The sequence below is a fragment of the Musa acuminata genome, chromosome BXJ3-5 (genome assembly GCF_036884655.1).
Source record: "Musa acuminata AAA Group cultivar baxijiao chromosome BXJ3-5, Cavendish_Baxijiao_AAA, whole genome shotgun sequence".
NCBI lineage: Eukaryota > Viridiplantae > Streptophyta > Magnoliopsida > Zingiberales > Musaceae > Musa > Musa acuminata.
Genome location: NC_088353.1, coordinates 44,538,016 through 44,563,096, shown reverse-complemented (window position 1 = coordinate 44,563,096; position 25,081 = coordinate 44,538,016). Strand labels below are relative to the sequence as shown.

The following is a 25,081-nucleotide window of genomic DNA, read 5'->3' as shown; positions in this document are numbered from 1 at the left end:
CAACAATTGCTTTGCAGTTATTTCAGCTACTATTTAATGGATCATAATTATACTTGGTAAGTGAAACGATCCAAGGTTTTCCATCAGGAATCGTAAATTTCTATTAATTGGAAAGTTCTTCTAGGGATAATTGGTGGGTACTGTTGTTGTCTGCAAAGAGAAAGAGAACTGCAATGCTTTCTTTCTTTTTCTTTTCAGAAATTGACTGTGTTGTATAAAATGTTTGCGCTAATATCAATGATGATGTGATTTAGATATTTCATTGATGTGTGACTTAGCATAGGCAAACATGAACACCGATGAGGATTGTTCAGTATGTTTACCTCTTCCATTGCATTCATCTGACCCTTTATTGGTTATTGGGTTTGTGTGGAGTTCCTTGTTACTTTTTAGTTTGAGGGGTTTGTGTAAGAATTCAAAGCTCATGTCCTGATCTGCACTTCGCTGGGATGAGCCACTGCCAAGAGACGAAAGTGTGCTGCTATCTGATTAGATGGAGAGGATAGTTAGATAGATTACAGACTTTCGTCAGAAGACCGCTCCTGTTTTTTGACCAAGTCCCCCATAATTGAGAGAGGCTGATATAAACTGTCCTGCATACAGACGCCTCCAACGAACACTAATTCTCCCCTCCCCCCAACTTCTCCTCTCTCCCCACAAATATTTCTCCTTTCTTGGCTTTGCGGCAAATCCAAATGGAGGCGGCTTTTGCGTGACCTCCTCCGTCGCCCCATCGCAGCCGCCTCCCTCGATCTCCTCCAGGTAATCTTCCGCGAGAGATTCATCTAGTCCGCTGATTGTTGTGGGGCCGGGCTTAGGGTTTCGATTCGGCCGTCCGCTTGATCGGTGGCTGGTTGGATGGAGTTGGATCTGATCCTTCCAGCTCCGGCTTCCGCTCCCCTTTTTGGAGGTTTTCGGTGGATTGTATAGCGGTGGATCGCGAAAGGTCTCGCTTTCTGTTGTTTTTGCTCATTCGGTTCCTCGTTTCTGTTGGATCATTTGTCCTACTTATTCTTTTTGGTTTCTGTGTGTTCGTAGATTCTTCTTTCTATTTTTCTTTGCTGAGAGGGAGAAATTGGTTTGAAGGTTGTGTGTTTTTTTGGGGTTTGGTGGTGGGATTTATGGAATGGAACTGTGAGGATTTTTCGTGGGATGCTTCTATTTGGTGTCGTGGGTCTCGAATCTTGCCAGATAGATCGGAGTCGAAGAGGAGAGGAGACGTGATCAAGGGAAGAAGAAGAGACGGAGAGGGGCGAGGGAGACCCCGCCATGGGAGAGTCCCTCCTCACCGCTCTCTCCATGGACCATCACCACCACCCCTCAACCCTCCTGTCAATGGACCCCAGCGGCATTTCACAGCCGCCGCTGATGGCAGCCTCCGTCCACGATGACCACGACCATGAGCTTCCGAACCGGCAACATCAGCAAATCCACCTCTCTGGTCCGCCGGACATCAACCTCCCCCTCTCCGATGACCACTCCCCTCCCAAGCAGTCGTGGAATTCATGTGACGTGTTGGATGTCAGTCTTGAGGCCCAGACGTTCGACCCTGAAATCATGCTCGGCCTTCCCAAGGCTGGGACCGTTAATGCTGCTGGTCGCAAGTGTGCCAAGAGAGGGAACAACATCTGGGGTGCGTGGTTCTTCTTCAATTTCTACTTCAAGCCTGTGCTCTCTGAGAAGTCCAAGGGCAAGAACATCCGCACTGCAAACGGCACCCCGGGGTTTGACAAGTCGGACCTGCATCATGATGTTTTCCTTGTTCAGCATGACATGGAGAATATGTATATGTGGGTGTTCAAGAAGCGGCCAGAGAATGCGCTTGGAAAGATGCAACTTCGGAGCTACATGAATGGGCACTCTCGGCTTGGGGTGCCTCAGTTCCCATTCAGCATTGATAAGGGTTTCATACGATCCCATCGGATGCAACGCAAGCATTACAGGGGGTTGTCTAACCCACTGTGCATCCATGGAATAGAGGTTGTGTGGTCACCAAATCTCTTGGTGGTTCCAGAGGTGGATCTTAAGAAATGGTTGGAACTTACTGGGAGAGACCTGAATTTTTCGATCCCACCAGAGGCTGGTGATTTTGGGGCATGGAGGAATCTCCCGAGCACTGATTTTGAGCTTGAGAGGCCACCTCCTCCATTAAAGAGTACTTCTCATCCCAATTCAAGGAAATTGCTAAATGACACAGGTCTTAAGTTATCAACGCAGCCATCAAATCATGCGTGCGGAGATTCGATGGACCTTTCGCCTAAATGTAGCAAACGCAGGAAGGAAATTTCCCCTCATGACACAGATGAGGACTGCTGTTTGTCTAGTTACTCATATTTGGATCGGCCGGAAATTCACCCTGCTGTGCCTTCCTGGGTAAATGAGTTTACCGGTGCTATGAGGCATGCATGTGGACCGGTGACTGCTGCAAAGACAATATATGAGGATGAAGGGGGTTACTTGATCATGGTTAGCTTGCCTTTTTCTGACCAGCAGAAGGTAAAGGTCTCTTGGAAAAACAATCTTACCCATGGGGTAGTAAAGATTTCATGCGTCAGTACTGCTCGGATGCCTTACATAAAAAGACATGATAGAACCTTCAAGCTCACAGATCCTTCTCCTGAGCATTGCCCTCCAGGGGAGTTTGTAAGGGAAATACCTCTTGCTACACGAATTCCTGAAGACGCAAAGCTGGAAGCATACTACGATGAGACGGGAACTCTTTTAGAAATAATGATACCTAAATATCGTGTTGGACCTGAGGAACATGAGGTTCATGTGAGCATGCACCCTCCTCATCTTGGATCCAATGAACTTCTGTCATCTCAAACACCATAGTATAGTGTGTAGTGGTTATTACGATGGTCAGTTCTCATTGTCTGCTAACCGTTTTATCATAAAAGGAGCGTATGCGTTGGAAGTCCTTTTGCAACTGGGTTTTGCTGATTGACTTGCTGCTCTGGCGTGTTTGATGAGAAAATAAACTGGGATGGGACAAGAGCTTCACACATGGGGTAATCGAAGAAAAGTGGTATGGTCTTCACTTTTCATGTTCATACAGCAATATGCGAATGAAGTCGGGTTTATGAATTCTTTTTTGTTTCCCTTTTTACCTGATTATTTTGTAGGCAATTCTCTGCTGATTTGTTGGCATATCACACTGATCTCCATGGAATGTGCTGAGTCAAAAATTGTGCAGTCATTGATATTTGGTATTTTAAGGTGTTAGTATTATATTGTTGATTCACAGAGGAACTATTTATTGTATATTGACTAATTCAGAAACAGTCAATTGTTGCTTCACAGAGGAACTATTTATTGTAGATTGACTAATTCAGAAACAGTCAATTGTTTTGGTATTCAAAGGATTTCTTTGTTCAAGGGAAATTACTGGATATCACTTTATCCTATTTACTAAGGTACATACTATTTTCTTTTCATTAATACTCAGCTTGTTTATCTAGACATAGGTTTGATTAATTCAGTTGCTGCAGCCTTTTACTTTATCGTCATATTATCAGACTAGTGTCTATACTTTGCAGTGCTTATTTTTTACCACTAATCTTGAGTTCTGAGTTAATCCAGGCAAGGTTCAATTAGCAATTACCACTCTACCTTGTACATGAGATTCTTTTTTATTGTTTGGTCATTTTGGATTATCCATACTTTGCATTCAGATGTTTCCCCATACTTTTGTATTCCTCAGCGGCAGATGAGGAATAAGCATTATCAAACAGCTGCAGGAATCTGTTTTATTGCGTTTGGAATGAGATTGCCCTTTTAATTGTTTGGAACTCAACAGATGATTGTCACAGCATTAGTAGGGTGTATTATCTAAATATTCTACCTTTTTTATATGGTTGGATATTCATAATGTGGTCATTAGGATATTTTTGTGTCCCTATATTTCGATCCCATCTCTGTTAACAAATCCTTCTCATTTATTCCATACTCTTGTTTTTCATCTCGAAACTATTGACTATGAATGTGAAAGGGGTCACATCGGAAATCTCACTCAGCTGAATTAGATCACACACAAACGATGTCATCACACTTAATTTTATACAGCTCTCCTCCAACTGCTAAATGAACATGTCTCAGTTTGTCTTTAGAACGAGGATGATATTTCTACATTCGAATACAAGACAGCTTTGTCAAAGCAGAGCAAGAAGTATTAGATTCGTAGGATAAATTATATCATTTGATTCAACTCTTCTAACAATATTTGAGTGGGTGGGGCTTGGGTTAATTATAGATTATTTTTTTTATTAATTATTTTTAGTATTTTGATCTTTATATTTTTAAAAATTATATTAAAATCTCTATACTTACTGAAATATATAATTATTTTTAATTTTAAGTTAATACGTGTGTAACGATGTAAGAAAAAAAAGGAAACTAAATGTTTTATTTTTTTAAGCATAAAGATCTTAAAATATAAAGATTAAGATGTTAAAATAATTAATTATATTGGATAATTTATTAATTCAAAATTAAGTGGAATGCTACTTAATTGTCACGCCTATAAAGGAATTTGTCAACGTCGTACGGTATCATATCACCACAAAAGCGACGACAAGTAGTCAGATCCGTCCCACGCCGCTCCGTTACAATTGGCCAGCCAATAATCTCGCACAAAATTTACAATATCGCGTCCGGAACTAACGGCCGTCGCCGTCTCATAACGGATAAAACCACAAGAAGTGCGCTCCGCTCGCTCGCTCTCCCTCCTTGCGGAACCTCCACCACTTCCTCTTCCTCTCATCCTCTCCCCTCTCTCGTCCGCCTCCGACCCCCCTATGAAACCCTAACCCCGACGCCTCTAGAAATCCCTCATCCATGGCGAAAACCCTCATCTTCTCCCCTTCCTCCTTCCTCGCCGCGCCGCTCCCTCCCCTTCCTCGCCGTAGCCGACTCGGGTTTCCGCTCTACAGGCCCCGCAGGGCGGACACGAGGGTCAGGATGAGCTTCCATGGGGCCCCACCTCCTAACGGCGTCGATTCGTTGGTGGATCTCCACGGGATCGTTTCGAGAGTGGAGGGTCTATTGTACACGCTTGCGGATGCCGCCGTGGCCACGGATGCCACTGCTGCCGCACCTGATGCTTCCACCGCGGTTCAGAAGAACGGCGGATGGTTTGGTTTCATCTCGGATGCCATGGAAGTAGTTCTCAAGGTGCTTTCTATTTTCCACGCTTTCATACGCTGGGAATTTAGAGATTTCTTACACAAGTTGCTGTCTTCTGGTATGCTGATTTTGTTGAGGGAGAGCGAGGAACTTTGAATTAGGCGCTATTCTGAAACTTGTTTGATTTCATCTGTCTAGTAAGTTTATAACTACCAGTGTTCAAAATAGATATGTTCAAAATAGTAGTTCACAAATTGAGATTCTTCTTGCAGTTATTTAGCCAAAGCATGGTCGCATTTGCAGCAATCTACTAAATGAGGAACATTTTTAGAATGACTCCTACGTTATGAGATGAATATGATTACAAATTATTTGTTTGCCTCTTCACTAGTTTCAATCCACATGCAGTAATAAACATGCATACCTCTATATTTGACAAACCTTTTTGTTATGCATCGTGGGACCCAAATTGTTCTGGTTTTAAGTGTTCTGTACTTGATCACATCCTCTAGTTTTCTACTTTTTATAAACTTTGTGTGGCATCAACATCGTCGTACTCGAATACATCCTTTAGCTATGTATTCTGTAAAACTACAAGTGGCATCAACTTCCTTTAAGCTATCATTATAGCAACACAATCTAGCTGGTCTGTCAGACACTTACTGTATTTGAGGCATATAAGTTTACTTGTCAGCATGCTGTTTTTGGAGTATAGAGAAAATATCCTAATTGATTGTTTTGTAAGCAACTGTCTTATCTTGGCTAATGATGATTTCTATCCTTTGCTTCGTAGGCATCTCTTTGTTATTGAAAGAAAGAATGATTTACTTCTCCTAAGTTACATCATGGAATAGAAGACTAATTTGACATTGTCATATCCAGGTGCTAAAGGATGGCCTGACAGCAATACACGTACCATATTCTTATGGTTTTGCAATTATTCTACTTACCGTAATTGTTAAGGTGCTGACCTTGCCTTTGACCAAAAAGCAGGTGAGTGATCATACTACTGCATCATAAATGAGAAATGAATTCTTCTTATTGCTTGTCAATTAGTTCCTACAGTTCTCTGCCCGTGTGCTTATAGTACAGAACTAAAACAAGTGCCATATCTCCCTTGGCTACTGTCTCCAGTTGGTTTTGCTGCGTTCGTGTCTCCTAGGAATATCTGATATGTGGACATCTAACTGGATGCATTTTAAAGCATACCAATTGTTATCTAAGCCTCTAAGAAGTTGCTCTACCTGTTTAATCTGTTCTTATGTAAATTCTTTTTATTATTAGCTAATACATAATTTTATTGATTGCAATTGTGTCAATATGCTAGTGTATATTCTCACAGTTGCCCCTTACTCCATAGGTTGAATCAACCTTAGCTATGCAGAACTTACAACCAAAGATCAAGGCAATTCAAGAGCGATATGCAGGCAACCAGGTTTGCTCTAAATCCTCATGTTAGTCTCAGTCAAACAACTTTTAAAAGGACTCCACTCCATTTTGGTGAAAATAATGTGAGTCTTCATGTCTTTTTTTTTCTCTTAGTTATCTGGTAATTCTTCCTGGAATTTGCAATATTGTTTTGATGTTTTTGTTTTGTTTTTAAAAGCAAATAATTAAAATTTGGTTGTAAATCAATGTTATCACTTGTAAAAGATGTGTATTTCCTTGTGGTTTGTAGAACTAAAGTAGGGTAATTTCTATACATCTAGTCATTAGGTCAAAACTTTTCCTTTTTGTTTTATCTGTATTCTTACTTTCAGGATATAATTTCTTTTTTCTGCCTTCTTCTGGCATCTAGTGTCATAAATTTCTTTGGCAACCTTATTATTTTTCTAATTATTTTGTTTTTTTCTCATTAGGAAAGAATACAGCTGGAGACTGCTCGTTTGTATAGACAAGCTGGGGTGAATCCATTAGCAGGTTGCTTTTCATCCCAGATTTTTTTTCAACCTATTCATCTCCTGATTCATATCCATATTCGTTTCCAGTTTCTTATTGCTTAGATTCTAAAATTGCATTCCAGACTATTTCCAGAATAGTTGATGTAGAGATGTTTCAAAATTTAGTAAAATTTTAAATTAGATAGTGCTTCACTCAAGTGTGTATTCTTACTTGACAAAGGGCTTTATAACGTTTTACAATCTTTTCAGAATGAATTGTTTTGATGACTGTGGTATCTGGAAAGGTCTAAGATGAAGAGCATCAATTAAGCTTTCTACTATTTAAGCGTCAATTAAGCTTTCCACTATATAATTCACTATCATCACATTTCTTTGGACTATTGGTTGGAATCGGTTTTTCAATTCATAAAGTATGGTGTCTATTCGGTGGGAATTGCTCTGGGGTTAACATATCCTTAGTTATTAAGATTGAATGCTTATCTTTGATGATCTCTAGATCATTATTTTAGTATTCTAGTCTTTTTTTTTTTTGTTATTATTAGGGGAAACAGCTGCCCATTGTTGAACACCTCATTTTATTTTCTCATTGTGCTTATTCTGGATATTTTCTATATCAAATGTCAGGCATTTCTTTTAATAATTTTTCTTGATGGCCAAAGGTTGCTTCCCCACTTTGGCTACGATACCTGTTTGGATTGGTCTGTATCAAGCTCTTTCAAATGTAGCAAATGAGGTACTCATTATCCACTTCCATTGTGTAGAAAGACAGTCATGATGTGACTCAAAGTTAAAAGTATCCTTTGACTATCAAATTTCTGATTTGCAAAAATCTTTAACTGAAGGGATTGCTGACAGAAGGGTTTTTTTGGATTCCCTCATTGGGTGGTCCAACAACAATTGCTGCCCGACAAAGTGGATCTGGCATTTCATGGCTCATACCATTTGTGGTAATCAAATATTCTATCACAATGGAATTACTCAGAAGTAAATAGATCTTGCTTTTAAGAATTATGTTGTTACAAAATTAGTCAGTTATGACTATTGTCATACTTTTTGTAGGATGGACATCCGCCCTTAGGATGGTCTGACACGGCAGCATACCTAGTTTTACCTGTTCTTCTTGTTGTTTCACAATATGTCTCTATGGAGATCATGAAGCCACCTCAGGTCAGTTGCATTACTCAGCTTCTTGCCCCCTTTTTCTCTATTATCTTTTCACTTGTGAGTTGTTGGTCTAAATATCTGTTTAACCTAAACTACATGATTCCATTGGTAGACAAATGATCCAGCTACAAAGAATTCACTTCTCGTTTTCAAGTTTCTTCCTCTTATGATTGGTTACTTTGCACTATCAGTCCCTTCAGGACTCTCTATCTACTGGTACGTTGATAATTTATTTAGCAATATCATTGTGCTGATTTTAAAAGTTAGTATCTCCTTTAACTTATTTTCATTTGTACTAATATGAATATGCTTATCTGAAGTAGTGTGCTTTATGTTTTATTTGAATGGAAGTTCTATGATATGTCATTTCTAGCACATTAAGGCAATAAAATTAGTACTCTGTGTCTATGATTTCTTGAACAGTCCATGCATGTCACTGCTTGCATAGTGTAAGGTGTTTGTGCGAGTGTTGTTGTTTCCATCAAATTCAGATAATAAAGTTGAAGGAAGCCAATACGATATCATGTGGCAATTGATTGAAAGCAGTAAAAAGATGCAATAGATTGTGCTCTATAGGTTCATTATGTTCTGCAAGATTGAGCACTACTGCATTGGATGCAAGTTCCATAGTTCCAGAATGCTTGTTTGATCAACCAATTTGATTGATGCTGTATAGTTTTCCCATCGCTGAAGGCAATGCTTTAGAAGAGTAGTAGTGTCAAATGGGTGCCAAGATGATAGCCATCATATAGGTGTTAGATGGTCACTTGGCAACAATAAATAAATAAATAATAATATGTACTGAGAAATGTCAGATAATGGATACATATCATTTTTTATTTCATTTTTAAAGCATTCGTAACTCATGCATTATAAAAATCAATAAAAAAATTGGACTTTTTTGGTAGCTTGTACTGCTTTTTATTGTGAGGATAAAAAGAGAAATTTAAGATGAGGGAAAGGGAAAAGAAAATTAGGAGAAATGAAAAGTTTGATATTCTTTTAGTTGTTTTCTTTTGATGATCATCTCCTACTAGGCCTAATGTAAACTTGTCCTTGTTATAGTTCTCTGATTTCTCACTTTGCATGGAGAGGGAAATATGGCCATTTGCTTTAAAGTGAGAAGTATTTTATAGTACGAGTCACTTAATGGATAGTTCATGGATTACTGGAGAACCTATAATATATATTTTTTATTAAAACAATAAATGGCCAGATTAAATAGACCACCTCATATACGACTACCATCTAGTATGCCTTGTTCCATTATTTTCCCAAAATAATGATTGTAGGCAAGGTTTACCATACCGGACTGTACCGCCCGGTACGGGCGGTACGTACCGGTCCGACAGACCAGCGGTACGCGGACCGCACTGTACCGTACCGATACTGTAGCACACTGTAGCACACTGTAGCTACACTGTAGCTGGGTGTACCGCTCGGTACACCTGTGTGTACCGCTCGGTACACCGTACCGTACCGGTACCGAGCCCGGGTCGAAACACCGGTACGGTACGATACGGCGAACCTTGATTGTAGGTTTAAACCTTTGGCTCGCTTTAAACTATTTTGTGTTGGTGGTTGCCTGATGCACATCCCTCTGATTGTCCTATCAATACAAAATGGTTGGTAATTTTTAGCTCAAAATGTCGTGATCGGACCTGATGGGATACTTGACCTGTTAACTTCGTTGAGCCTGAACTTTTGGCTCAAAATGTAAGCTGAAGTTAAGCGGTGTTACAATCTTCCCCAATTAAGGTTTTGACGTCCTCATGAAGGCTCAACATATCCTAGATCAAACCCTAGCATGATGCATGTGAGATATAACCTAGTGGTGGCTCCATGCCATGTATGTTCTAACCCCATGCACAGGTATTCCTTTTTTACTCGAGCCACTCACCGTGTCTCAATACTAGGTCGGCTCTGATATCAATTGTCACGACTTGATGTGATAACTGGTCCGTTAACTTTGTTGTGCTTGAACCACTGGCTCAAAATATTTAAGCTGAAGTTAAAAATAATACACTCATCAAACCCTTATAAGTTTGTCTTAATCTTAACCTACTTATGATGTGAGACTAATTAGGGCGTTATAGAAGAGTTTCACCTTGGGTCTTTCAAAATGCAACTATAACAGTCTCTATATGTGATTCCATAGACTATATGTTAACTAGAAATATGACTAAGGACATCTTTCTTTATCTTTGCATGGAGTATGTCTATAGGCCACCGTACTGCATGACCTGGCTTACCATATGATCTCATCTGTATCTGTTTTTATATCTATTATCGTAATTTGCACAATCTGCCACCTCCAATGCTATTGATTTCTGTATGCTCTTATTTTTCAATTTGCTATCGTCTCTTCTGTATCCTGAAAGTTCATTTTCTTTAAGTAATATTTGTGTAGTTACAAGCTAATCCAGCATTCTTTTCAGGTTCACAAACAACGTTTTAAGCACAGCTCAACAGATATGGTTACGTAAACTAGGTGGGGCAAAACCTGTTGTTAGTGGGGATGCTGGTGGAATCATCAGTGCAGGACGAGCAAAACGTTCTGCTTCTCAGCCAGAACGAACCGGTGAAAGGTGCTTACCCATTTTAATATGAAATTGTGTTCTCTTAACTATTTGAAATATCAATCGTACTACTGACATGTACATGAAAATTAGGTTTAAGCAATTAAAAGAACAAGAAAATAGGAAAATGCTCAACAAAGAATTGCCAATTGAGGAGGGGCAGGGTTTGGCTTCCACATCAAACGCTGATGATGAGTCGGATGGGGAGTCCATCGACAAGGTTTGCTATCATTCTTATGCTTCATTTAGCCTTTCTACTTCAGTGCTAGTAATGTTAGAACAATTGAACCAGAGAGTCCACGTGCACATGTTTTAGATATATTCTACATGCACATGTTTTATTCTTAGCAGGGAATATATATTACTTCTTGGTGAAATGTGGGATTGCTCCCTCCTTTTACCTTGTTGGGTTAAAAGAGCTATAGTAGATGATTTTTGTTATATTTTGGACGAATTAAGGTTTGCTTACTGGCATTAACCCAATGGCAGGGAGAAGTTCTAGAGGAGACCTATGCTTCCAATGAAAGCAAAAAACTTCCACAATATAATACTACACCGAAGAAGGGGAAGAGATCGAAAAGAAAGCGCGTAGTACAGTGATAATTTGTAGCATCTCCTCAAGTCAATATATCTCGCCAATTTTTTTTTTTTTTTTTACTTTGGTTTGTTTACATAAGTTGTTCGATTCGATCAGAATAGCAGAGTAACTGGTGGGGAAAGGATCCCAATTTTTTTTTCTTTTGTAGTTTTCTTTCGTCAAAGCAATATTTTCTTTAATGTATTTGTATAATCAATCTACTTAGTGTATGGCAAGATAAAAATAGATAGATCATGTCGCAAGATGCAATATCTTCAGACCATTTTGCTATATACTTCAAATTGATATGCTCTAATGTCGTATTGAACTCTGGTTGTTTTCTGATTTGTCACAATATACTTATTATATTCATGATCACCCGCTTGAGTCTCGATAGATCTTGTAGCAAGTTTCTTTATATCTTCAAAGCATGATATTATTATGATTCTTACATTGACGCATGTCTACTGGAGTTTATTTATTGCTGTGATGCAACGCCTTTTCATGAGCATCATCTTGAAATCAATTACAAATGTCTCGAGAACGTGTGTTATTTCGGGTGGGGCCCTGCAAATTTCCGCAGCTGCCTCGTGGCGTTCGATGACCGAGAAGCGTCTACACAAACGAACCGCTTAACTGAATATGAGACGGAGGACGTGTCTACTCATGAGTAAATCACGGGTTTCTTGTTTCTACCCGAGTAAACTACCTGACCTATTATTCGTTGCAGATGCAGGTTCAGTGAGACCCACACATGGGACCAGCTCTGCCACCGCAGGTGAGTTCTCAGTACTCGGAAAGTGGGTGAGATAACTTTTCAATAATGATAAAAGCGGAGGGCGACAGAGAGAGAAAGGGGAAACTGCCATTTGGGAAGTCGGATCGCGAGGAAAGCAATCAGCGAAGCGGCCGAGGGTTTTCGTGGGGAGAGGAGAACACGAGAACCGGGGAGAGGAGGGGGCAACTTTCGATCGAAACCCTAGGATCCTTCTTTCTCGCAGGGGCTACGGCGCGGCTGCCATGTCTGCGGGGATCTGCGGCAAGCGCCTAGGGTTGGAGGAAATCTTCGGGTCTCCGTTGCCGCCTCCGCCGTCGGCCAAGAGATCTCGCTGCGCTCGCTACGGATCACCTGTCCGCCACTCCAACTCCGACTTCGGCCTAGGATCCGAGGATAAACTCTCCATACTCCTCCGCATGTTCCCCGCGATGGACCGGAAGGTATTGCTCCTCCCTCTTCCACCCACCTTTCCTCTTCTTTGAGCTGGTTGGTTGGTTGGTTATGTGTTGTGATACCGCTGTACGAATTGTGTTCTTGGATCAACTAAATCCAAGAACCTCCAAGAACGCGTTTCTTTCGTGATAAAGCCTGCTTTCCTTGCTTGTTGGTACCTGCTTTAGTGGAATAGATTGAAGATCAAGATGCACGAGCAAGTTGGGTTAAGACCTTTTGGTATTTCATCGAACACAAACCTTCTTGCTGACTTTCATTAGGGATTTTTTAAAAGGAGAATGCAAAAGGGACAAAAGATGTTACATGGGTTCGAGGTTATGAAGTTACGAAGCTTATAAGTTCCTTTGTTCTTGAGTGAACCTCGTTTGCTGAATTGATGAAGTTGGGCAAACAGTTGGTCCTAGCAATTGGTTTAACATCTTCTTTCCTCGTTCGTGGTCAATGGTTGAACGAAGTCTTTAACATTCATCATTCTGCACATCTCTGAGATAGATGTTAAGGACACCATTCTCAGTGGGTTACATATCACATTCAAACTGGTAAAACGATTTCCATTCTATTGTTGTCTCTCTGTCCTTACGTTCATAACTACCATTGTATAAATCTGGCTGTTGATTGACCTCCGTTCTCTTCCTAGCCATTCTATCTATTCCTCTGCCTGTTACTAACATATTTTTTTTGTGGCTTAGGAATCAGGGAATGATTCTTGATTTATGCACGATGCATGAATTCAAGTTTCAAACTGGTGGAAGAGTGTTATTTTGATGGATTTATTTTCTTTCATACGTGCCATGTTTGCTGTTTCTGTTAGTCCATGGATGTCTTACGATATATCAGGCAATTTCTGTCATGGCAGGAGGATGTCCTTATTTGAACTCATTCTTAAGATTTATATCAGGCTATACAAAATGCTCTATGAAGTGATTAATGCATACACACAAGATAATCTTTATTGACAATTATAATCTGTCATCATTATTTTATTCATTTAGTGAGCAAATATATTGAATGAGCTACACTTAAGTCTAATCAGTTGAGGGATGGCGTCATTCACAAATTGATACTGATTTTCTTCCTTTTTTCTGCCAATTAGGAAATGCTATTACCCAGGTTTTGATGACCTTGAACAATTTGATGTGTTTCAGGTTGTTGAAACAGTTTTGAATACTCAAGATCACAAAATTGATGATGCCATAAAGAGTCTCCATGCTCTGTGCCTTGGTGATGGTTCTTTGAGCACTGAAGGAGTGATCTCTGATTTACAATCAAATGATAGTGTTCTTGAAGGTTAGTGTTTGTATTTCCTTTTGATACCATCACATCCATCTCAGTTTGACTATACGGGTGATGCTGCTATTGTGGTGTGTGGAAACCTTTTGCATTTTTCTATTTGACCATTCATCTGATGATGCAATCCAGGTGTCATGAATTCACAGACATCTGGAGAGAAAGTTGAAGTCTCTGAGAATGATGGGGTAGACTTCCAGTCTGGGGAAGCCGGAAAAGGAACTTCTTGGGTTGATATATTTGTAAAGGAAATGATGAATGCCTCAGATTTGGGTGATGTGCGTGGTCGTGCAATGAAGATCTTGGAAGCTTTTGAAGGAGATGTTGTTGCTCAGACTACAGCAGTAGTAGAGGTAGATAACTTTGAACACTGAATTCTGTTACGGTAGAAGCATGTTTTTTTATTATTGTCTTGCTTTTAATTTTTGGTCCTCCCCTTGGTTTGGTTTCATTAAGCAGAATGAGAGTAATTTGTTAAAGGAGCAACTCCATTGCTTAGTCAGAGACAACCAGATCCTAAAGAGGGCTGTTGCTATTCAGCACGAGCGAAATTCAGAGAATGAGGAGAAGATTAGGGAGGTGCAACATTTGAAGCATGCTATTTGCCAGTATCAAGAGCAAGTCCGGGCATTGGAGGTAAATAGAGGTCTCTGGTGTCTGCTAATGTTTTAGTTTTAGCCAGGTAGGTAGTTTGAGGAATCTAAGGTTAACATAATGTTGTGTGGTTCTGACATGCCTGGTGTTTGATAATCCTCCTCCTGACTTAATTTTCTTTTGTTTGAATGGTGAAAAGCTACTTGTTTTTCGCAGATGCACAATTACACATTGAAGATCCATCTTCAGAAGGCACAAGAAGCTAATTCTATTCCAGGTCGTTTCCATCCAGACATGTTCTAGGTTGCATATATCAATTGTTCAATTATGGTTGTGAGATATAAATGGGTAACCAAGAAAGAGCTTGAAAGTGTATGTTTGAGTTGGTAATTGAGCTTTCCTCATTATGTGCCACAATTAATAACAAATCAGGATCTTGTTACAGCCAGTGCAGGGGATATAAAAAAGGTGAGTGAGCTGTTTGCTCAAAAGAAATAATTTTACTTTTTTTTTTTTTTTGAGAAGGTGGCTCATCTCATCTCCAATGATGTAAGTTTTTTTTAAGGAGGAAAGAAGCCTTTTTTTTCAGTTACTGTTGTAGAGGGTTCATATTTTGTTCCAGCTTGTTTGTTAAGTTCAGAAAACAGAGAGATTGTGGATGACAATAAGTTGTTTATTCTGCTAATAGTTGATTAAAGCTGTTTTGATCCATGTATCTGATTATCTTGAGTGATGAAACTATTATAGTTGAGACATGCAGGGAGTAGGAAGCTGAGTAGAAGTCGACTAGTAGATGCTTGAAAGAAATGACGAACTCTGAGTAGGTTGCATTGCAACATCGTGAGTTGATATGTTATTGTTTAAATGGTGCCTTCCAGGACTACTGTTTGTGTTTGGTTTAAGTTCATAATAATCTCTGAAACGTCTGCTTGACAGAGCAAGTTTGCTTGGCTATGGCATGGATGGTTATCGCTGAGTATGGCTTTCATGGTGTTGTGTTGTGGTTCCATGACCTGAACAAGGTATATATACATGGGAGGAAGAGGGTGCTCTCAATAAAGGCACTCGAATGAGGATGTTATGAACCTGCTTTTAACATCCTGGTTCGGATTCAAAGTACTCGCTCTTAGGCAAAATGGTAACACAACTCATCCTTGTGCATTTTCATTCGTTAGATATTAACCTCTCTAATATATCTTGCTTGCATGGTAACTATTCTCTCTAATATATGTTTGGGTTAAAAGAGTGCTTAGAGCTGTAATTAGAATTGTACAATGAGATTTGTCATTGCAAGTAGATTGTTTTGATGCCTTGATATCAGGATATGTGCATGGATCAACCAACTAAAATATCTTTTTCTTAAACAGTCTTTTCACCCTTTTTTTTTCTCTGTTCCACTTTGAACTGCTTTTCCGATAACTGTGTTGCATCTCTTCCTCCTTTTTTGTATTAAAAATCCTGGAATGTGCATATAAAATTTATTATTGGTTAAAATATTATGTCTGGTTTGGTTGATCAAAGAGTTAAAAAAAAAAAAACTCTGATTTTGTAATACTTAAAAGTCAAGGCTAAGGTTTCAAAGTTTGAGTTACATGATAATAATCCAATAAAGAGCATAAGTGGAAGTGATAGATTTGTGGCTGATGCAGTTGGTAGTAGTTAAATTCTCATTATGGACAGCATTGGTGATATCAAGGAAGGTATGTTGAACAATTTTAGTTTGAAGCTGGTCATGGTTATATGCTGTTTTTCCTTGTGCACATTGACTTGCATGATAATAATCCAATGAAGAGCATTGGTGATAGATATCAAGGAAGGTATGTTGAACAATTTACTTGTGTTCTTTTGGGATTTTTTTTTTGGGTTTTATGTCTAGCATTGGTGTTGCTCTGTTTCTCCCCTGGTCAAGATTGATAGGCGTCCCGATCTCCCCTTATCAAGGAAGCTATAGTTTTACTAAATTATAGCACCTCCATCAGCATTGTGGTTACCCATCATGACTTGCTTGAAATATCTCGAGAGCATGTTCTTGGTTGAAAGGTAGGTCTGGTAGATATAACATTTTATTTTATTGTTCTTCTATATAAAATAGTGCTTTACAAGACTGATCTTCGATGGTCATATATTTGGTGTTCAGGTATTTTTCGTGACGCCAGCTGGACTTGGTCAGGATTCAGGTGCATTAAAAAAACAAATAGAACTATTTGTTAAATAATTTATGATTAGCAGGTTGGCAACACTTAAAATAAATGTTTTAAAATAAATGCTACTTTAAAAAAAATTATTAAATTAAAATATCTACTTTATTTTAAAAAGTATAATTAAAATATTAGAAACAGCGAAAAAAAAAAAAATTACTTTTACGTAATTAAAATTTTTTACATTAAAAAAATTTATTTTGTATACAAATTTATACATAAAGAGCGTGACACATTGCAAGAAGCTTTCGAGCTTTTCCTACGCTCGAGCCTCGCACGTGTTCATTTTACATTTTCTCAAAAACATCCCAAAATTAATTATTTTTTTATTAACAGTTTTCTTTTTTTTTTAATGAAATGATTTCATTATTTACAAAACCTATAGAGGTGCGTGATTTTCATATTAAAAACTCGCTCTTTGCCACTCTCCTATCTATCATTGAAAAAATTGTTATTATTTTTCATAGCTGTCCAAAATTTTCAAATTATTATTATTTTTCTTATTCTTTGCCACTCTCCTATCTATCATTGAAAAAAAAAAATTGTTACTACTCGTCCTACCTCTATCCCTCGTGTTCACACGATTTATTTTTTATATTTCTTGTTCTATATTTTTTTTAATAACTTCACATAAGATTTTAACAATTTTTATCCCTAATGATTTTGTTTGTTGCTCGTTGTTGGGAATTCGTGATTACCATTGCCGCAAGGATTTCTTGAAAATAATATTTTCGAAAGCGTTAGACTGCTCTTTGTTGAAACTTAATCGTGCTTTGCATCGAAACTGTATGACGTCGGAAAATAAGAAATGTCGCTGAAGCGCCGCAATCACAGGCTCTCGCTTGCCTGCAGCGTCGAACTTTTGAATTAAGCAAATCAGATTTCTATATAAACAATGAAACAAGGAACAAAATTGAAAGAACAAAAAAATTCTCAGATCATTCCATCATTCTGTTATGTACCAAAACATCAGTCAGTTCCCATCAACACCTCACATGAAAAAGGAAAAATAGTCAAGAATATAAAATCAGTTCGACGGTTAAGCAATGCAACTGATTAAGAAACAGAAGCACACGAACAACAACCAAAGGCTCGAGACTCGAGAATCTTTGATTCAACCAAAAGGAAGTAAAATCAAGATCCGTAAAGAACACAGAATCAGTTCAGTTCGATAAAGAAGCTATGCAGTTTAATTGAAAAAAGATAAACACAAACAACAAATGACTCGAGAATTTTGAAATTTTGAAAAGACGTCGAACAGCAAGCCAAAGAACACAAATCTCAAATGCTCGACAGAGACCAACAACCCACGAAACACCAAGAAGACTGCCTAAACAACATACGGCCACATACATGGCAAAGCACAATTTGCAAGAGCATGGAAGAAATGCAACAAGAACAAGAACAACGAAGAAGCAAAGGACACTGTAAGAGCATCAGCACAATTTGAGATACCAAGATCCAACAGAAAATAATCAAAAATCAAGATCGGTCGAGAATACAAAATCAAATTAATAGAGAAGAGAAACAATGCAGCCGATCAAAACAACAACAACAACAACAACAATAAATGTCTCGAGAATCTTGTTAATTCAAGAAGACGAAGAGACTTCCAACAAGTGAAAAATTCATGACGAACGAAAACACTCCATTGGAGTAATTGAAACGAGGCTGAATGGTAAAGCACAATTGCAAGGGAAGATATGTACGTTCGTTCTGGTTATGAAACAAACAAGAGTGGAACAAGTCAGAGAACAGCAGATCATCAAGAGTACAGAATCAATTGGAGACAGAAGCGAAGCAGATGATCAGAAAGAGAGAAAACATAAACGACAAACAAGTGTTAAAATCAACAAGGCAAAGAGATTATGAACAACAAGAAGTCAAAGGACATACAACTCAGCAGCATTAACAAAGAACAAGAATACGTGAAAAAGCAACATTCCATCTGAACAATACACAGCTATATGGAAAACCATAACCGTAAAAGAAGAATTCTATGGTGCTAGTAACGAACAAAGAAGAGCGCAAAAAAAAGTCAAACAAGTATATCGCAGGATCAATCCAACTGAAAAGCAATGCATCTGATCGAAGCAGAACAATACATACAACAAATAGATCAAGAATCTTGACAGTCAGTTTCAAGAAACAACAAGACTTGGAAGAAGAACAAGTAAACGAACAAAGAAGAGCGTCAAAAAAAGTCTAACAAGTATATCACAGAATCAATCCAACTGAAAGGCAATGCATCTGATCGAAGCAGAATAATACATACAACAAATAGATCAAGAATCTTGACAGTCAGTTTCAAGAACCAAGAAGACTTGGAAGAAGAACAAGTAAACGAACAAAGCTTGGAGACTTAACAAAATTATGTTCCGATAGTCAAACAAAGAAGAGTGTGGAAGAAGCCTGACAACAATAATAACAACCAAACCTAAAGTAGAAGAATGAAGAAACATCACAATTAATGAAGTGTAATATGAAGTAGAAAAGGCAACCAAGTATTGCCTTGATGTCGTCGTTTGACACCCTATAATCCAAGTTGGAGATACAAGCTTGGTGCTCGTCTCCATCGAGGAAACCCTAACCGTCGAAGAAGGGCAACCCATCTGGGCCGGAGATCTAAATGAATAACCCCAAAAATCGCCGGAGACCATGAACATACCTTCTCCGTCGAGCAAGGGACGAAGTAGTTAACCGAAAGATTGGGCAAGCGACGGGCGGAGCCAGCGTCGCGAAGACACCTCCGAGGTCGCGCCTTCTTGATGTTCTTGATGACGTCGTCGAGGGACATGTACAGCGCGACGGTCATCACCGATCGGGCTGCTGACCAAGGCAGAGGTCGAGCGGCGATCGGTGGCCGAGGGAGAAATTTTTGGGCTGAGAGGTGGTCGGATCGATCGGACGAGACGGCCCTCGGGGTTAAGAGGACATGACCAGGTGTAAGAAGAGAGGGGCAGCGGGAAATACACTGTTTGTGTGAACACATATGTAGAGATATTTCTCTAAGTCGGTGAAGGTGGCTGCCACGTCAGTCAGAAAGAACGCCCTGAATTAAAGTGACAATTGTAATTTAAAAAGATATATATATATATATATAATGACAAGTGGACGCAAAAGGGATTCGCATCGACGCAAATGCTCAATGGCATCATTCCTGTCTCAAAATCAAGATGAGCCACTTTTCATCAAGATGCCTACATGTTTTAGCATATGAAAAGCCACTTTTCATAACTCTTGTGAACAAAAAACATGATCATGGCACCAAACCCCAAACTTGATAGTTGAAGCAAAGTAGAGACAAAGCTGCACTTGAAAGCACAAGTTATGATCAGAACACCGACAAGTTGGAACTTCAGGGAGTGGTCATTTATTTCTACACAAGCATATCTTTAGGTTGCAAAGTTGGTAATAGCAGAATGGTAAAGATTGCAGATACAGCTTATAGAGAAAATGAAAATCCAGAACTAACCTCCAACAGTTTTAACAATATAAACTTTAATAAACACACCTCTACTGTATTTAGAACATAATAAAGGAAAAGGGATTAAGAGAACAGATCAACCTCACAGAAATCCACCATCCGTCCACGATGAACCAGATTTTCCATTTTGATTGGCAGCATTGTTTGATGAGCTATAGTGGTAATTAGCATAGCCATCATCATCTTTCATGTCATCCCAACCTGCCCAGCTTTCACTACTTTGTGTTCCTTTCCTAGGTTCTTCTCTCCTTTCTTTCTCGTCCCAGTTATCCCAGGAAGAGCTCACAGAATTGTAATGCTTGTTTGGATTCTCTTGAGGTGAATTCCAACTCCTATTGTCCTCACCAAACCCTTGATAGTATCCATTTTTTACACTTTCCTTCTGTGACCAATCATCCACCTTCCAGCTGATCCCTTCGTTACTGTATTCCTCAACTTTTTGCGATGCCATTGCCATGACACCTTTCATGATTCCCCATGTCCTCTGCCCAATTTCAGTGGATTTTGTGGCTACCACACTCACAGTTTCATTGACCTTCTGATCGTATCCTGACTCCTTCATCTGTGTTACAAAAATAAGGACATATATTATTGTATATATAATAAGATTCTTGCAATACATAGAACAGGAAGCATAAATGCAAAAACCCGATATAACATAAATATTCATAAATTCTCTGACAATATCCTATGACTGTTCAAAAGTTGCCAACAAGATATCATCCATGAAAAGAAATAAAAACTAATTCAAAAAAGAAAAGTCTACAAGCAAGCACAGAGCAAACAACAACGATAACAATGTGCAACTAGGCTAATAGCTAAAATAATGACAAAAATAATGGAAAAAACAGAAAAGCTGACCTGTGACTACATATGACATGATATGGTATAGATCCCAACTATTTACGGTTGACATCATTAAGTCCCTTCTTGCAATTAATGTCTGCTTGGGGCAGTATCACCATCACCACAACTATTCTATTAAGTACTTGGATCTGAACATCACTACTCAAATGAGCATCTACTTCAAACTCAACTTAAATGATGTTTCATCAAAAAGTACATACATACATACAAACACGACGAAGCTATGAAACATGGATACTTAAAAATTGCTTGTCACATTCATGCTAAACACATGCCGAACATGGTGCTTATAAGTTACTCCTTGGATGTCCATCGGATACTTTCTATAGCATTTGAATCTTAATTCTTTATCAAAATGACCTGATAGTTATATGGCACTTAGGAGATACTTCTATACATTCTGCCACAGAAACTAATTTTTTTCTTAAATGTTGACTTCTTATGTCATTTGTAATAAGCATAAAAAGATAAAAATAATGATTTGTCCTAAATTACTCTATATATTTGTGGTACTATATTGAGAAAAATATTTCTTCTGATAAATAGGCTAGGATGCTAGATATTTGCTGGTTCTCATGAAATAACAATATTTGATGACACTATAAACGGATGTCATTGTTTGGCATGAAATATTATACATTTCAATTACTTTTCATTATTTTATCCATGTAATGTACTACCATATGTTTCAAGAGTTTATGCATTGGCATTATCTGCAGCTTATCCCGTTGTTATCCCATATTCATACCCATGCTCACAGCACAGATGTGGAGACTTAATAGAATAATGGTCTCCATGAGACATCTTTTATGTGATTGTTCCGATTGAAGGGAAAACTCTTGCTATATAAGCTTATAATGTAACAGAGATGATTGTTATAAAGAGAACACTAGTTTATATACTGTTGAACCCTCTTGCCATCAAACTTTTTTTGTTGTCAGTCACAGAAATTATAGTTTCTTGATTCATGTTTAGGAGCACAATGCCAAATCATTGAGTTCTTTTTTCCGTATAGAATTTACATGAAAATTTTATTAAAACAGACATTACAGATACAATAATGACCACTGATAGTGATGACGGTGTTCATAAATACTGTTCTGAATGATTGTGTTAATTGGTAAGACTAGATTAAGAACATTACCTAAAATAATGAAAATCTCTCCTAGAGAAATAGAGGTCTTGAAGACAGGTATTAAGAGGGCATTATATAAAATTTTATAAACGATACAGAATCCGAATGTTATATACAGTGGCAGCAAAAAACAACAAAGGGAAGCTAACATTCTCCTACATGCATTGAGCAAATCTGAGACATCCATAAACAATACCTTGGAAGTCAACTCCTTTGTGCCTGCTTGGACAACACTAGCAGCAGAGCTTGCAACTAAGGATAGCCGGCCAAGACCCTATCAAAATGAAAAATAGTTATGTGAGTTTATTCAAGATAACTAGTTCGGAACCTAGAAACTGAAATGATATACTCAAATAAAAGGGAAAATTAATAAATTGTGAACAGTGGAAACAAGTGGAACTTGCAGTTAGAATTATAGATACAAAAAAAAAGCACAAACAAACAGAGAGAGATGTAACAAGAAAAAATGCATGGCTGATGGTGAAGAAAGAGAATGATGTGCTCAAAAAAAGAACAGGAAAGTGGAGGTCTCATTAAATATGCAAAATGTGCTTATGGCAACATTTCACATAATTCACCACAGATAGAATCTTGTATAAGTAACTTGAATTTTTGTGCATATATCCTCCCTGGCTAGTCCCAAGCCCTAAGGTGGTCGGACTTACGTAGTAAAAATCTAGCTGAACATTTACAAAAAGAAAATTGAAAATGGATGCAAAACAAATAATCATTGGGTTGGCCTAATGGAAATAAATGTAGACTGCCCTTAAAAAACTTCATTATTTTTTATGTTATTATTTGTATCTTATATGACAATTGACTATCTTATAATTTATGCTTTATGACAAACCTTGATGTGTATAAGCATATGAAATATTATAGAGAAGGTTGTTCATGAAATTTTTGCACAGGAGCTTCTAGTCCCAATCTTGTTAGTTGAAAAAATCTGCTTCATCTTCCAAACTGGGATAGTCACGGTCCAAAATTTGCTTCAAAAGTTTGTAATTAAGTTCTTTAGAGGGACATCTATGATCAGCATAATCACCTAGCAAAGAGCAAGTTTTGACAGACCAACCACCATTCTTTTGCTGATGCTTAAACTATATACTTACAACAGACAAAATATCCAAGACTTCCAGGTTAACCCACAGTGAAGCACATTAGCGTGATATCAGTATAAATTTGTGGACAAACTAGAACATGCTAACTTTTAAACAAAGAACCCGACAGTATTTTTCGTATGAAATTATGTTGCTGTTTCCATTATTGCAAAAGAACAAATTACTTAATTACAAGAAGGTCCTCAGTCTTGAACTATGCTAGAGTCAAGGAAATAGTAATTATAGCATGGTCTGCAATCTGTCTTTCTGCAGATACTTTACAGTAATGACAACTCTAGTTGATGTATTCTGGAGAACAATGTAAAAGAGCAAGAGACTGCATCTTTGGTTCTAAAGGTGTAGTTACAGTTTTACATTTGGATAAGCAAAATATGCAAGGTCACTTAACCTCAGATAATTGATAGGATTGCAACATGTAAATCTAAAACGTAGGCAATTTTTATGTGGATTGTTCATCACCTGAGAGACAATCGAAACTGTGTCTCGGAGCATATCACCTTGTGAATTATTACTCTGAGGAGGCGGCGGTGGCGTGGAACCAAATCCCACGTACTTCCCCCCCTGCGATGGTGGGATCCCTTCAGGGCGAGAATCATTTTCAGCCATCTTCCTGGAGAAAAAGCTCTCCTTGTTTGCAGCCGACGCCTCCAGCTGCGCCCTGGTATAGATATCCTCTGTTGATCTAGATCTGGGCGGCGGGGGTGCCCCACCAATCCCGCTACCGCTCCCGGTCCTAAAGTTGCCCGTTGATTGATTCCTCCTCATATCAGAATAGGAGGAGGACTGGTAGTCATCGTTGTCCCAACTATCCCAGCCTCCGTTACTCGACTGGTGGCCGCCTTTCCCACCACTCCGCCCCAAAGGCGGCTTGGCACCAGAATTGAGCGATTCTTTGACGATCGGTGGGTCCTGCCACGAGCGACCCTCGGCCAAGGCCAGGATGCGGTCACGATAAACGGCGGCGCCCCGGGTATTGTACTTGGCGACGATGTCGGTCTCCTTGGGGACGCCGTAGCGGGCGAGGAAGGCGTTGAGGCGGTCGTTGCCTCCGGCCTCCATCTTCTTGAGTTGGATCTCGGACCAGGAGTCCATGGTAACGGATCGGACGAAGCTGATGTGGACGCCGAGGCCACGGTGCTTGCCGGAGCACTCGAGGCACATGAAGACGCCGTAGGAGACGGAGGCCCACTGCGGGTTCTTCTGGGCGCAGTCGACGCACGTCTTGTTTCCCGGCTGCGATTGGAGCTCGCGGAGGCGACGCGAGGCCGAGGCGGCCGCCATTTCGGATCCCGATCCCGACAAATTCCGGATCGGCGGTTCCAAGAAGGAAGAGGGTTCGATCCCAAGAAGGATGAACGGCGGGAGGAGAACAAAAATCAGATCGCGACACTAGCGAGGGAGGGATCGAGGGGGAGAGGCTTGAGGGATTCGGCGAGCATCTTCGTCCTCCTCTCCGTCGATCTCCTCCAGCAGGCTAGGGGGCCACGGTACCGAAGAAACGCTCACTTAATTGGCAAGAATCAGGTGAGGGTGGCGATTGGGAAAGGTCATTCCCAGCCAGAGACTTGGATCACCGAGCACCGTGGCTTTTCCTTTTGGGCCATCACCGGATGGGCTTCTCCTTCATGCGGGTTTTTCGGCTTACCAATATTTATAATATATAAAGATATGATGTAAATTAATAACGAGAAGCATTTGTTAGCTAAATATCCAATCGATAATATCACGGGAGACATGTGACCATAATAAACATGGGACCAACGATATCAGGTGCTTTATTAGTCTGCGTCACTACTGGCTTCACTATTAAGCAGGA

General features: G+C 39.2%; 4 protein-coding genes across 7 annotated transcripts; 3 read left to right on the top strand and 1 right to left on the bottom strand.

Annotated features, from left to right (window-relative positions):
* Nucleotides 1-207: 207 nt before the first annotated feature.
* Nucleotides 208-3,407, top strand: LOC135638878 (uncharacterized). 4 transcript variants are annotated; one of them, XR_010496782.1, is made up of 3 exons: nucleotides 208-3,028; nucleotides 3,126-3,219; nucleotides 3,304-3,407. XR_010496782.1 is itself a non-coding variant. In XM_065152398.1 (2 exons), exon 2 carries the CDS (start codon nucleotides 1,270-1,272, stop codon nucleotides 2,833-2,835), a length of 1,566 nt encoding a protein of 521 aa, XP_065008470.1. In that variant the 5' UTR covers nucleotides 208-946; nucleotides 1,039-1,269; the 3' UTR covers nucleotides 2,836-3,407. The 4 variants fall into 4 exon arrangements, 1 of the variants encoding a protein (XP_065008470.1); XR_010496783.1 differs by having other exon boundaries at nucleotides 3,286-3,407; XR_010496781.1 differs by having other exon boundaries at nucleotides 208-3,219; nucleotides 3,286-3,407.
* Nucleotides 3,408-4,710: 1,303 nt separating this feature from the next.
* Nucleotides 4,711-11,628, top strand: LOC135638659 (inner membrane protein PPF-1, chloroplastic-like). Its single transcript, XM_065151908.1, has 11 exons — nucleotides 4,711-5,172; nucleotides 6,007-6,117; nucleotides 6,485-6,559; nucleotides 6,984-7,044; nucleotides 7,685-7,758; nucleotides 7,868-7,972; nucleotides 8,085-8,192; nucleotides 8,302-8,405; nucleotides 10,628-10,777; nucleotides 10,862-10,988; nucleotides 11,258-11,628. Exons 1-11 carry the CDS (start codon nucleotides 4,837-4,839, stop codon nucleotides 11,366-11,368), a joined length of 1,362 nt encoding a protein of 453 aa, XP_065007980.1. The 5' UTR covers nucleotides 4,711-4,836; the 3' UTR covers nucleotides 11,369-11,628.
* A 571-nt stretch (nucleotides 11,629-12,199) lies between these two features.
* On the top strand, nucleotides 12,200-15,168 carry LOC135638660 (uncharacterized). The gene is made up of 5 exons (XM_065151909.1): nucleotides 12,200-12,563; nucleotides 13,722-13,863; nucleotides 13,996-14,216; nucleotides 14,323-14,499; nucleotides 14,674-15,168. The coding sequence occupies exons 1-5, from the start codon at nucleotides 12,366-12,368 to the stop codon at nucleotides 14,758-14,760; spliced, it is 825 nt and encodes a 274-aa protein (XP_065007981.1). The 5' UTR covers nucleotides 12,200-12,365; the 3' UTR covers nucleotides 14,761-15,168.
* Nucleotides 15,169-20,005: 4,837 nt separating this feature from the next.
* On the bottom strand, nucleotides 20,006-24,850 carry LOC135638724 (ADP-ribosylation factor GTPase-activating protein AGD7-like). Its single transcript, XM_065152034.1, has 3 exons — nucleotides 23,725-24,850; nucleotides 22,341-22,418; nucleotides 20,006-20,704 (listed from the first exon to the last, which is right to left on the bottom strand). The coding sequence occupies exons 1-3, from the start codon at nucleotides 24,544-24,546 to the stop codon at nucleotides 20,225-20,227; spliced, it is 1,380 nt and encodes a 459-aa protein (XP_065008106.1). The 5' UTR covers nucleotides 24,547-24,850; the 3' UTR covers nucleotides 20,006-20,224.
* Between the last annotated feature and the right edge of the window lie 231 nt (nucleotides 24,851-25,081).

Coding starts and splice junctions, on each gene's coding strand:
- LOC135638878 (XM_065152398.1), top strand. CDS start 1,270: ATGGGAGAGTCCCTCCTCACCGCTCTCTCCATGGACCATCACCACCAC.
- LOC135638659 (XM_065151908.1), top strand. CDS start 4,837: ATGGCGAAAACCCTCATCTTCTCCCCTTCCTCCTTCCTCGCCGCGCCG. Junction 7,045..7,684: donor TGGGGTGAATCCATTAGCAG/GTTGCTTTTCAT, acceptor TGATGGCCAAAG/GTTGCTTCCCCACTTTGGCT. Junction 10,989..11,257: donor ATGGGGAGTCCATCGACAAG/GTTTGCTATCAT, acceptor ACCCAATGGCAG/GGAGAAGTTCTAGAGGAGAC.
- LOC135638660 (XM_065151909.1), top strand. CDS start 12,366: ATGTCTGCGGGGATCTGCGGCAAGCGCCTAGGGTTGGAGGAAATCTTC. Junction 12,564..13,721: donor TCCCCGCGATGGACCGGAAG/GTATTGCTCCTC, acceptor GATGTGTTTCAG/GTTGTTGAAACAGTTTTGAA. Junction 14,217..14,322: donor AGACTACAGCAGTAGTAGAG/GTAGATAACTTT, acceptor TTCATTAAGCAG/AATGAGAGTAATTTGTTAAA.
- LOC135638724 (XM_065152034.1), bottom strand. CDS start 24,546: ATGGCGGCCGCCTCGGCCTCGCGTCGCCTCCGCGAGCTCCAATCGCAG. Junction 22,419..23,724: donor CAGTTTCGATTGTCTCTCAG/GTGATGAACAAT, acceptor TCATTTTGATAG/GGTCTTGGCCGGCTATCCTT. Junction 20,705..22,340: donor CAAAGGAGTTGACTTCCAAG/GTATTGTTTATG, acceptor TTTGTAACACAG/ATGAAGGAGTCAGGATACGA.